This window comes from Anomalospiza imberbis, chromosome 17 (assembly GCF_031753505.1).
Source record: "Anomalospiza imberbis isolate Cuckoo-Finch-1a 21T00152 chromosome 17, ASM3175350v1, whole genome shotgun sequence".
NCBI classification, from domain to species: Eukaryota; Metazoa; Chordata; class Aves; order Passeriformes; family Viduidae; genus Anomalospiza; species Anomalospiza imberbis.
This window is the reverse complement of record NC_089697.1, coordinates 15139178-15152222: the sequence shown is the minus strand read 5'-3', so window position 1 is coordinate 15152222 and position 13045 is coordinate 15139178. Positions and strand designations below refer to the sequence as shown.

General features: G+C 48.3%; 1 protein-coding gene across 4 annotated transcripts in view; it reads right to left on the bottom strand.

Annotated features, from left to right (window-relative positions):
• Nucleotides 1–13045, bottom strand: part of LOC137484365 (rho GTPase-activating protein 39-like) — an 89130-nt gene that overhangs the window by 37183 nt on the left and 38902 nt on the right. For all 4 annotated transcript variants that reach the window (XR_011004850.1, XM_068208191.1, XM_068208193.1 and 1 more), the window contains 5 exons: nt 12397–12943; nt 11034–11123; nt 2943–3016; nt 1242–1441; nt 215–306 (listed from right to left, as the gene is read on the bottom strand). Coding sequence is in view for 3 of the 4 variants with exons in the window: in XM_068208191.1 (XP_068064292.1) it covers nt 215–306; nt 1242–1441; nt 2943–3016; nt 11034–11123; nt 12397–12943 (1003 nt within the window). In the remaining variant the exon portion in view is untranslated. The remainder of the gene's footprint in view (nt 1–214; nt 307–1241; nt 1442–2942; nt 3017–11033; nt 11124–12396; nt 12944–13045) is intronic.

Here is a 13045-nt window from a genome sequence, read left to right as displayed (position 1 = left end):
TCAGAGAAAGACATTCCTCCCCACTCCCAGTGTTTCCTCTATGGGCAGTGTTTGGAAAGGCAGTGAAAAGACACAGAACAAAATCCCAGTCAGTGCAGACAGCCTGCGTACACATTCCCAAGCAGCAGCACACCCACTGAGCTGCTCCTGCACCTGCCCCTCCGCACTGCACCATGGCTGAGGCTGCAGCAACACACCTGCAACAGTCCTGTACCTGGTATGTTGGGGTCACTGAGACTGTTTGGGATTCTCCACTGATCCACCTGCAATTTCAATGCATTGACTTCATCTATGTCACCAGGTATCCTGCAGAGACACAGAAAAGGTAATTTTGAGTGAGCCAGGCAATGTGCTTGGTGAGGCAGCTGGCCAGGCAAAGCATGGCTCTGAAGCTGCTTCTGGGGCCTCAGGAAGAAGGGAGCAGGGAGAAGGCCTCAGGCACCAGTGGCAGCTACAGCAGCAGTTCCTCAGAGAGAAGGGGGTGCTTATTTTTATACACCATCTTGAAGTGGGGGCTCCCACTAGCCCAGATATCAACTATCGCTGTTCTCAGGAGTGATTATTTTCTGTAACCAGGCTTCTTTGCAGTGTGTTCAGACCAAAGATGAGCAGCATCTCTGGCTAAATATAGTTATATATATATACACACATACATACATACATCTGTCTATCTATCAAAATATTTACCCATACAAGGTAAAGTTGAGCCTTTTAACAACTATCTTAAGTTTAGCTACTGAAAAATTAATTAAAATCTTAAATGCAAAACAAACCCACACACACAAAGAAAACAACAAAGAAAACCCAAACTCAAAGCAGAATCCCCCGTGTTCACCACACAGATTCTGTGTCTCTATTGACTCCTTGTGTCTTGTGCAGCACCAAGGCTGATGTGCTGCATTAGATGAGGTGCTCTGCCAGGATGCCAGAGCTCCTCCCTCCCCTACACTGGCTAACCACCACTGCCAAATCTAATGAAAGCTCAATGCCCTGCCTGGGCATGAGCTGTCCACATAGTTAAGTCACACCTACACCAGTTCCCTCTGTGCTAACACATGCAAACTGGCTAATGCTACTGTAAGAGGTGATTCCTGAACCTAAGGAAAGTCAGATTTTGCCCAGTCCACAGTGAAGTGCTATTCTTAGGGAAGAGGAAGCATGTGGAGGTTAATCTTGATTCTTTGGCTATGAGGACTGATATATGGGTTGCTCAAAAGTAGCACAGCACCCCAAAAACTCACCTGAAAATCCCCTCAGTCTGTTCCCCTCCCAGGGCCAGGACCTGCTGTGATAGCTGTGTCTGCACCCAGGGCAGCTTGTTCCCTGGGTACATGTCCTGCTGCCGCAGCATGATTTCCTCCAGGGAGCTGCCGAAGAGCGATGGTGTGAGGATGGCATTCCTGGCATGCGTTATCTCTTCCACTGTTGGTTTACGGAGGCCCTGAGGACAGAGAAAAACTTAGTGCAGCCATGGCACAGCCAGCCACAGAGCAAGACTGACCAAGGGATGGGGACAGTGAGTAACCAGGACAGAGAAGGCTGACCCTGCATGTGGTTACCTCGTCAGCCTCCTGGCAGCATGGTTCTTGTTCTGCTGCCTAAAATCAGGGATGGTTCTATTCAGCAGGCCCAGGAGGAGCAGAGGAGACCACTTTGGAGAGTATGGGCTGGTTTTGCAGAGAATCTGTTGCTGTGTTTTGCACAGCAAGGGGACTGCTCCGGCTGCAGCTCCACCTGCTGTGGGAGGCAGTATGGAGCAGAGCCCAGCGTAGCCCAGCCCCAGCTGTGGTAAGGTCAGCAGAGGGAACCTATACCCCAACCCAGCATCAGGCGTGTGCTTAGCCATGGACAGGTGTAAAACAGTCCTTTGGAGATGGGAATTCCAGGTATTTCCAATTCCAGGGAAAGCTTTGCTCTCAGAGGTGCTAAAACCTGAAAAGTGGGCATTGGTACCTGTTGCTTCTGACAAATACCAACACTTGAAAGGGGTTTTGAATGTCCTGTGGCAACAGTTTGGAAAAGCACAGAACTGTCACAGGGGGAACAGGCTGCCCAGCACAGTGGCCTTCAGCAATGATCCTGCAGCCAAGTGGGGAACACGACAGGGGGAAGCTTCCACTGAGCCCTCTGAGGGTCAGTGGCCAGGGCTGCAGCTGTGTGCAATGTGTCTTTGGAGGCTTACTGTCCTGCCCCTGGCAGGATGCCAGGAGCCTTCACTCCTCTCAAGGTATTTCAGCTAAATTGTTCACTATGCAAAGTTCAGATGGCAGGGAGGCCCCAGAGGAATTTAAAACCAAACCAAAAAAAAAAAAAAAAAAAACAAACCAAACAAAAAACAAAACAAAACAAAAACCAAAAAAACCAACCCTGATGACCAGATCTGGCTTGGTGACCCAGAACTGACAGGCCGAGGCCATCTACCAGTTTTCATGGCCACAGGCAGAACCTGCAGGCCACATGCAGAGGGAAGAAAGGAAGATTTTCAGATAACACAGAACACAGACTCCCCTCTGCACCAGCCACCTCTGCTGTACGACTGTTTGAACTAGGAATTAACAACTCTGCAGTAAACCAGCTGCAAGACCCAGCCCATATAAGCACTCAGTGCAAAGGGAGACTCTTCCCTCACCTGAAGAAACAAAATGATGGGTATCCCCTGCACAGACAGCTCCTTTTACCCTGGAAACAGGTAAGTGTTGGGTTTCTTTGTCCCTGAGGCCAGGAAGCAGCCAGCCATGCAGCTACCTGCACAGCAGGCATTGCTGTCTGCCAGAAGGATTGAGGGAACTGGACAGCAGCCCTCTCTCACACATTCATGAGGAGATGTACTCTGAGCAAACCTCCCCTGCTCACTCTCTCTTCATTTCCCATCACTGAATCAGTGGTGACCACCGGAGTCTCCCAGGCAGCCCCCTGGCCCTGCAGGCAGGGCAACTGCTTACCTTTTTGCCTCCAGTGATGGCTACTTTATGGAGTTTCCGGTAGCAGTACTTGGCATAGGTGCTAATGGGCAGACCTGGTGGGAAAGAGGAAACTAGTGGTCAGCCCACAGCGCCACGCACCCCAACACTGAAGCCCTTCAGAGAGTTCCAGCACAGCAGCTCATTGTGGCACAAGCAGCCCCCTCAATGCACAGCCCACTGCAGCAGGGTGGGACTGCCAACACTCGCATTGAGTGCCCTGAAGTCTCCCAGTCCCACGGCAGGCAGTGTCAGTGCATGCCAGTGCTTGGGCTTAGAAGGATCCATCTCCTGAGTGAAGGCTCATAGCTCTGCACTTGCCATCCCTGATCCTGCAGATCTCTGCCTCTTGCACCTGGAGTGCGCCTGCCCTACCCTGACTCCACGCATGGCACCCATTCAGCATTCACAGCCTGGACACACACATGCCTGGGTCCTAGCCTGGTGGGCACAGCCAGGGTTGTTTATTATTTAAGAATTTCGGTTCCTTTGCTAGTGAGAGAGGAGCAGTAGAGAAAGGTGTGTGGAGACAGAGCAGGACCACCAAAAGTGACCTCAGAACACAAGAAGAGGCGTGGAAAGGTGATGGGATCTTATCTTCCCAGAGACCTGCAGAAGGCTTCCTCAAGTTCCTGCCTGCAACCTTCTCCAACCTAAGCTTGTACTATGCAGCTCAGGCATGCTGTGTGAGACAAGGAAAATGGGACACACCAAAGCTTGGGAACTGCACCTCAAAAGCTGCTGCCCTCCACAAGAGCACTTGCTCTGTTTGTGCTTGGTTCAGTGCACTCTGAAGGCAAGTGCAAGCCACGATTCACAGAGATAATCCCTCTGTGACACCAAGAGAAATGTTTGCAATGACAGAGCACTGATTGCTGAGAGTTTTTCCAAAACCGCTGGCCTTTTGTTCTTGTTCAAGTAAAACTCAAAACTGCTCACTGAAAGTAGTGAATAGATCTGCCCTATTTGATTCCTTGCCAGGCCCAAAGCTTGCAGCACAGTTCAAATACTTGTGGCTGTCAAAGTCTACATTCTAGTCAGATGCTGTGCATTTCACATCAGCCTTTCACACACCCTATGGCTTAGGTATGCTGACTGGGAGCTTGGAGGTATTCAAATCCTCTTAATGAAGAGGGAGGGCAAACTCTTCCCAAGCAGAACAATTCCCAGAGGTGGGAGATATACCGTCCTCTCAGCCAGCAAATAAACCACAGTCCTTGGCTCCTCTTGATGAAACAAGCACCTCCTGCCTCCATCAATCTGCCTCACAGCTGGAGCAGAGCTTCTCCACACTGCCGGAGCCACACCAGAGGAAGTACAACAGCATTCCCATCTCCCACAGGCAATGGGAAGGAAAGCCAGTTTTAGGAATTTCTCTCTAGGGAATATCTAAAGCAAAATATTCGCTGTAAGCAAAATCCTGCTAATCCTAGGCATGACTTACACTGGGAATATCTAAGGATTAAAAGGAAACAAACCAAATGAACTGCCCTGTGATGCTTCACTATCCCAGGTTACAGCTTCTGCTGTCCAATGTGAGACACACCACGAAGAGAGGTGTCACCCTTCTCAGAGGGGAAGGAGAAGAAGAAGCTGGACTGTGTCTCTGCAGCCCAGCAATTTTACAGGAGACAGCACGTTCAAAACCAGTAAGAAGAGATTTTTTTCACACTGTATTTAGACCATGAAACACATAATCACCCTAAAAGCTTAACAATGTTTACAAAAGAAACCGATGTCTTGCAGATTCTGCATGGCTGATGCATGGGCAGCAGTCAGACACATTTCCTTAAGGCCTATTTTGTACTTTCCCAGGAAGCTCCCCAGTTCCAGAAAAAGCCTAAAACCTACATCCAGCACTTTCCGCAGCAAGGCCTCCTGCTCCCATGACAACCATGCTGCAGCCAATGGGGTCTGATGGGGTCACACATGAAGCTGACCAAATTTAAGTAACTGAAAAATAAACTTGCTGCATTGCACAAGAGGATGGAGGAGTTACTGTGCATGTACCTGAATGGCCAAAAAAGAGGCAGGAGCCCTGAGGAACAGGGTGAGCAGCACTCATCCTGGAGGACACAGACCAATGGCTCCCATGCCACCTCTCTGCTCCAGAGTAGAAGCCATCTGCCCCAATACAAGTGCTCCTGGCTCCAGGGCATGTGCAGATGGGATGGGCAACAATGGAGAGAGAGACATGGAGAGGCCAGGAGGCACACACTGAGCTGCAGGAAGGAACATGAGGGAGAGGAGTAGAATTCAGCTTTAGCCTCAGCTTTTCCAAACCAGCAACCTGTTCCAACCATCTGCTGCTTTCAGAATGCTCAGCTAGAGACTGACTCCCGGCACCAAGCTCATCATGCACGCTGACGTTTCCAAACATGTGGCCAAACATGGGAGTTTCCAAACTCCCTCCACAGCCCAACTCCCATCTCTTGGTGCAGGCCTGGGCAGTTTCATCTGCACAACCTGGAGAGGGCTAATTCTGAAGGCAATTTCACTTCTGTGAGCACATAATGAATGTGAGAAATCCAAGATGATCTTTTATTCCCTATGGTATCACAGTAGCCTCAGGAGCTCAGGAACAGATGACTACTAACAGCCCACACAGTTAAAAAAAGTTTTCAAAGGAAAATATTTCTCCATATGCCAGCCTAAAAACATGTGTGGACAGCATCTTAAAGAACATCTCCTTTTAGAAAAAATTAAAATCCAGACCGGACGTGTGCAGGAACATTCCTTCTGGAACAGACTTAAATGCTTTCCTGCAAAAAAAAGTCCTAAAAATGCACCAAACAGTGTGGATTTAGGACCTGGCCATGAGATATGTATTTTAGCACTAGAGAAGCTGTTGTCTGGATATTCCTCCGATATACCACAGCCTTTTGGATCTCAGCCTGGCACAGCCAGAGCAGGTTCTCAGACCAGGATCCCATCTCACTGCACTCTATAGCATAGGGGTAGGTGCTCCTGAGCAGGTAAGCTGGGCTTGGCACCAGCAGTGCTGCTCTCCTGGCTTAGATCTGCCCAGGATCCCCCATTTCACAGCACTGCTTTAGCTCCTCTTTCTCACACCACCAGTGCTTCCTTCTGCATTCTAACAATGCTTCTCGATCCTGCCTGCAACCTTCTCCAACCCAAGCTTGTACCGTGCAGCTCAGGCATGCTCTGATTCCACCATTCCCTATATGGGAAATGCCATGTTCACCAGCCAGACAAGCCAGCAGCCTGCACCTGTCACCAAGATAAGAAACAGATACAGGATGTCTTAAAATTAGTATCCCCCTCCAAAAAACTCCTAGCTAACAGCAGGTGGGCAATACCCTAAGACAGTGTTGTACCTGGACCATTAATCATCAAGAGACAGACCTCCCTTCTTTGCATTTGTCCCATTTCTTTCTAAATCTCTTTATGCCCTGAACTGTGGAGGCTGGTGCGCCAACAGGGAAAGAATCCACAATACTCTCCTAGATGGAAAACCCCTCAAGCCATAACCACCCTTGTTAGGCTGAGGAAAAAGGCTTCTCCCAGCATGCCTTGCTGTGACATGCAGATTCAATGTATCCCATTGGCCCTCCCCCCTTGCTCCACCCCTGTGCCCTCATCCCATTGGCCCTGGTGTTCTGCCCCGCCCCTCGAGATCCCTATATGAACCCTGCTGTCGCTGCTGAGTGGCTCTTTGTCCCTGGATCCCTTGGAGGAAGAAGCTCAATAAGCTCTCCTTGGAACTCCACGTGAAGACCCTGTCTGTCCTTCTGTGTCACCTGGATCACAGAAGAGCTGAAATCACTTGGCGTGAGCACAGATGAGCCTGTGCCCCCGAGGTGTCTTTTTCAAGATGCTTCTTCGGGAAGATCGCAGCACTCTGAACAACACCCGCTGTGACAAGTGGCACCCAACGTGTGGTCTCTGCAAAGAATTTCTTGAAGAAACATCTCTGCAGCCTCCTGCTGCAGGACAAAAGTAGCTGTCGGCGAAGCCACTTCCCCAAGGAGAACTCTCATGTTTTAGTGGGGACTATCTGAAGGGCAACTGGGACCCTCCAAAGACTGAAGAGGCCAAAGTAGTGCCAGAGTACCGGAGGCTAGTCGATGGGCTGACCACCTCCTCAGCAGATTTTTGTTGACCCAATGAGCATTGATCCAAAGAGCAACTGTAATTTATATGTATATTAGGGTCTTCTGCTTTTCTGTTTCTCTTTTTCTGCTGGGTGTGGCAGTGAAGTTTGAGGATGGGCAACAATCCTAGTTACCCTGAGTTGAGCCTTCCTCAAGGAGGAGCTGAAATCACTCAGTGTGAGCACAGATGTACCTGTGCCCCCGAGGTGTCTTTTTCAAGATGCTTCTTCGGGAAGGTCGCAGCACTCTGAGCAACACCCGCTGCAACACCGAACCTGCACACCACCTGCTGTGCTGACCCTTTGGGATTTCATTCTGTGCTTCAGGACAGACCATTCCTGAGCCTGCTGCCTAACACCAAGACCACGCAGCTTTTTGTTCTGCTATGGCACACAGTGAGAAATTTTCTTCTTGCTTTCCCTAGGTAATCTTAAGTTTCTTTCATCCCACTGACCGTCTCCCCTCTTCCCTCCTCCACATCCAGCTTGCATGTCACCTTCCCTGCCTCACTCATCAGCCTTGGAGGGACCCTGGGCAGGACATACAGAGTGGGCACAGCATAACTACAGCTAAGTGCTGCTTTGCTCTCTGTCCCTTCCCTGCAAGCTCCTGATCCCTCTTTTGGTTTCTAACCACTTCCCAGCAACGTGTGTTTCTGGAAATTCATGTACAAGATGGAAAATGTCTTTCCCTCCTCAAAAAGGCTCAACTGGGGCCTCCCCCTGCACTTGCACTCAGGGACCTCTCCCCCATGTAAAAAACATTGCTTTTGGTGACACAATATTATCTCTGTTGCTTGATCGCTCCGTTCATCACCCTCGCCAGATCCCTCTGCACCCTTCATTTATATAGCCATAAATAATTTTCTACCAACACTGAGCTGTCAGCTCATGATTTGTCTCCTTGTATAAACCCAAAGACCAGCTTACATTCCTGTGGGATCAGCAGACAATCCTCCTTCTGACAACACAGCATTTGTTCCTACCCATTGTTCTTCTGCCTGCCAACAGGTTATTCATGCATGAAAAGACCTTGCACCACATTTGTATTTCATTTATTCACAGAGAATTAAACTAGAAGATGAATACTGCAGAGGTTAAGTGTGGGAAACTTCAGAATTCTTTCTTTGGGTATATGTCAGATAGTAAATTGTGGGAGGATGGATTGTAGGAGAATAGAGATAGTGCTGAAGGCAATCTCACTTCTGAGGAGTTGCATCTGTACTAATTACCAAAGAGTAGGAACAGGCCTGCCCTTAATAGGTCACAGCTATGTCCAATAAGGCTTGCCCTTAATAGGACATAGCTGTGTCCAGTAAGGATGGGTGTTAAAAGAGTGGATTAGCTGGTCAAGACAGAGTTGGAGTCAGTCAGTCGTGCTGCTGCAAGGAGCAAGGGTCAGGTGGTCATGCTATGAACAGTAAGGGATAGTATGTGCTACTAGGGACAGAAAGGCTTAGGCGGTCATGATAGGGACAGGAAGAAGTCAGCCAGCCATGAGGAAGAAAGAGGAAAGGAGTCAGTGTTGCGAGGAGCTGCCCATGAGAACTCACAGAGAGAAGGTATGAAAGTCTTGCAGTAAGATAATAAACTGACGGTGGCAGTTAGTTCCCATCCACTGCTGATTGGTGCCAAGCACTGACGCCAACAACTGGAGGCCCGTATAGGCATGAGTTCTGACAGTAAATGTTTACTCATCTATGAGCTTCTGGACTGAAAGGAGTATGTGCACATGTGTGGGGAATCACTGCTTCAACTCAACTTTTCACTGAAAGACTTACATAGATGCCTACTTATCTTCTATTCAGTTCTGACTGAAGTCGTACATTTGATTTCCGTATGGATTTCTTTGATAAACTGATGTTACTGCATCCATAGGCATCTTAGTATTTCAGAGCCACTAAGAAACTTCTCACAACAGCCTTGCAGCTTCAGGTACATCCTAGCCACCCCTCACACATCTGGAAAGCATGGCTGGTCAAACAGAAGTAGGTGTTCCAGGGAAAAACCTGACCTTTCCAGCCAGCAGCAGAGAGAACCTGGCATGCTCCTGCAAGATTTCCCCTTACTTCAGGTGCAATTCTGAGGTCAGTCTCCAGGAAAAGTCCTCAGAGTCAGTCACAGCGAAAAAGCTGTTTTGAGCGAGCTGCCAGCCCTGCTGCCTCCTCCACTGAACCTCTGCAGAACAACTCATAGCCTGGTCCCTGCCATGGCAGCCTCCTGGGACAGAAAGGCAAGAGTAAACAGCCTCAAGCTGTGCCAGGGCACATTTAGATTGGATATAAGAGAAAATTTCTTCATTGCAAGGGTAATTAGGCATTGGAACACAGGCTGCCCAGGGCAGTGGTGGAACCTCCAACCCTGGAAGTATTAAGAAAATGTATGGGTGTGGCACCTGGAGACATGATGTGGTGGTGGCCTTGAGAGTGCTGTGGGAACAGTTGGACTCAATTACTTTAAAGGATTTTTCCAACCTTAAGGATTCCATGATTCTATGAAAGGTAACAGTGTGTGTGACCTGTCACCAGAGCCCCAGCTGAGACCACACAGGCACAGCTGACTTTCAAGTGCTTCCTTCTGGAAACTTTACACCTGGCATGCCTTTTTCATAACATTTCATACATATATAAAAATATGTATCAGAGGCAACATAGAAAATCCTGAGTTAGAAAGGACCTACAAAGAGTCTAACTGCTGATGTTTGTTTTTGCTTGTATTTTTTTAAATTTTAAATTTAACATTTGTTTTTAGATAAAAACTACATTTATTTTCCTAAGCACATCTCCAGCACACGCAATTTAGACACATAATTGCACAGAACAGCCTGCTCAGGCCACAGGCAGCACACCCTGCTGAAAAGAACAATCTCCATGGAGTTGTCTCATAAAGATGTCTTAGCTCCTCTGAGCACAAGCAAAATGAATTTTCAAAGGCTCAGAATGGCCTAAACTCTCCTGGGCCTGAACAGGAAAGAAAAAACACACATCCCTACCAGAAATATAATCCTTCCATCAATTGCAGTTCTCTGCTCCGAATCCCACCAGAGACAGAGAAACAATGAACACTGTTAGTGCAGGAGCTTCAACCCAGGGCTGTCCTCAACCCTACTTTTGACTTGCAGCTGCCTCATGAAACAGGGTGACACAGCAATGACACAGGGAAGCCACCATAGGCAGCAGCTGTCTGCTGGCGTTAGGGAGGTTTCAGGAATGCAGGAAGTTGGACTCCAGCTCTCACAAATTAAAAACACTGAAGCCACCTGATATAAACTGCTGCCTGAGAGGAATTCCCAGGGCTAACTGAAGTTTCCTGAAAGCAATATACAAAATATTGAATGGACTTTGTCTAGTAAGACTTTAGCCAGATAAAGTGTTATCCTGCAGGCAGCAGTTAAACTAAGTCCAGAGGAATGCGTGAGCTCTTGTTCATTCCTCACAGATGCCAGGGCAAGCCCTGGGCTGCAGAGCTGAGAAAGTACGGGCAAGGGAAGTCAGTTCTGGAGAGAAAAATGCAGTGTCCTTCACCAGGTATCAGCACCCTCCAGGAAGAGCCTCGGGTTAGGCAGTGATTTACAAAATCCATTAAAACAGCTGAGACAGGTTCTTTTCAATGCACTGGCTCACATGGCTTCTAGCACCAGAATATGCTCCAGGAAATGCGGCATGCACAGATCAGAGGAATTACAGCCCCAGGTCTGCATCCAACTTAAAATCCCTCACACAACTTGCACAATTGTGCTTGAAAGGGCCCCCACCTCTCCCAAATGCAGCCCAGCTGCCACTCACACTGCTGGTCCATGCTCTGGTCTAACCTTGCACACCAGCCTGCCACCAGATAAATTTTCCCAAATCCAAGTCTCTGTATTTAAAGAAATGGTCTGATTTTCAGCATAGCTCAGCATTGCCACCTGCCTGAAGTCAGTGCAGACCTCTGTCTCAGCTCCCTGTGCCTCTCCCTACCTTCATCCTCTGTGTTTTGTTTCCTCTTTTTCCTGGATTTTGTGATCTTCTTGTTTTTCAGATCCACAAGCTCCTTGATGTGCTGCGCAACTGAAAATTCAGAAGAGGGTCTGGATTAATAATGTGGTATATACTAAAATACCAAAATACAGAATTGCCCTTAGATATGGCAGCCAGCCTGACTCCAGCATAAGAAGCTCTGTCAGGGGAAAGGTCCTGCACCACAGCCAGCTCCCAATGAACCTGAATGAGGGGCTCAGAACATCACTCAGCTTCTCCAGATGGCCAAACAGTTGAAAAGTTCATACCTAAATAAACTTGCTGTCTAAATACCAGCAAAAGAACCATCTTCTCAGTATCTCAGAGTACTCCTCCTTGCTGCCTGCATTCTGGGCAAAGCACAGCTGGAGGGAATGGTTTTGGACAGAAGTGACAAGGGCTGAAAATCTTTATAAAACCCAAACTAGTGCTGCACACCTGACAGTTCAGTGAAGAAATCCCACATTAAGGCTATAATCATATAAAAAGAAGGCAAATATTGCCAGTGTAGCACTTGCTCCTTGGTCCAACCTCTGCTGCCATGCTCATGAATAGGGGCAGAGGGATGCTGAGGCAGAAATCTTGTAGTCTCACTTGGGCAGGGGCGGCTTCAAACACAGCTTGAAGTCCCCAGAGATCAAGGGGAAAATAGGTGTCTGGTTTCTGGCCTGAGATTGGACATGACACAGTGAGTGCAGCTGAAATAGTATTAAATAAGCCAATAAATACCAGTTAATACTCTCCAGGCTGGTACTTAGCTTTTTTCTTTTCTTCATGCGCCCCACCCCCACCGGCCGGATGCTATAGCAATTTAAAATAGGGGTAATAACAGAATATAAGCTGGGCTGGTCCCCACACTTCTGAAAGACAGATAAATTGCATCTCTTCACAGTAAAAGCCTGTGTTCTTCAGGATCCCCAAACAGCCAAGGTCTGTTCTCAGTGTCTGCAAAGGCTCCCTTAAAAAAAGTTAGATACTAACAATCCATTTTTTTTTTGCCAGCTTCAAGGAACTTAAAAGCAAATTATGTCATCAGAGAATCCAGAAAAACTCTGCCTTTGGAGGGTTGATATCAACTCATTTTCAGTGCTGTTGGGTGAGGTGAGCACAGTCTGGTGCTCACATTTCTTTGCCAGATACAAGCTGGTGGCAGCTTCATCCCACCAATGAAAGGTGAACTCAGACAACACACTGTGCTCTCACTGACAGAGCCCACAGCACTAGCTGGGGACTACCTGTACTTTTAAAACCCAGACAGCCTTGACCATGTGGCACAACCCACCAAGATGCTGCTGCATACAGAGGAGGTACATGAGGCACTTACTCTTTTCATCACTGTCAAGGTGGCGGTAAATGTAACCTTCCAGGTAAGACTGAAATTTGGGTGATGGGGAAAAAAAGGCCAGACTGATGGCCATCAGTTCCCAGCCCCATGCCAGGCTTCGGTAGCACATGTTATCTGTTGTCTGCCGGATCAGCTGTATGTAGAGCTCATCCCGCAAGCCTTGTGTGCTCCAGCACTTGGTGACCATGACCAATGCCACGTGATTGCGGTCCATGCGAGTCTGACGATCTCCCATATAGCTCTGCACCAGTTTGAACATCTCACATGCCTCTTTCTTGATGGTCCGGTTGCTAGTGATGAGCATTGGCTTTTTAATGGAGCCGCCATTCCAGGACAGCATGTTGGAGATGGAGATCCTTCGTCGGAAGATGCCTTGCGTGTGCATGTTCAGGTTTTTGGAAGCCCAGTCCACCATGCTGCTCTGAGAGATGGGCTTCCGTAGGGTGTTGTAAGGGAAATGGCATCCCACGCAGCCACCATGCTGGCTGCTGCCCTCCTGCTTGGACTCCAGCTCTATGGTCTCAGGCTGCAAAGAAGAACAGACATGTTGAAAGCAGCTTAGGTGACTCCTTAGCCAGCTAGGAAAATTATCCACAGTGAGACATGAAGCTGCCAGCAACTGCACAAT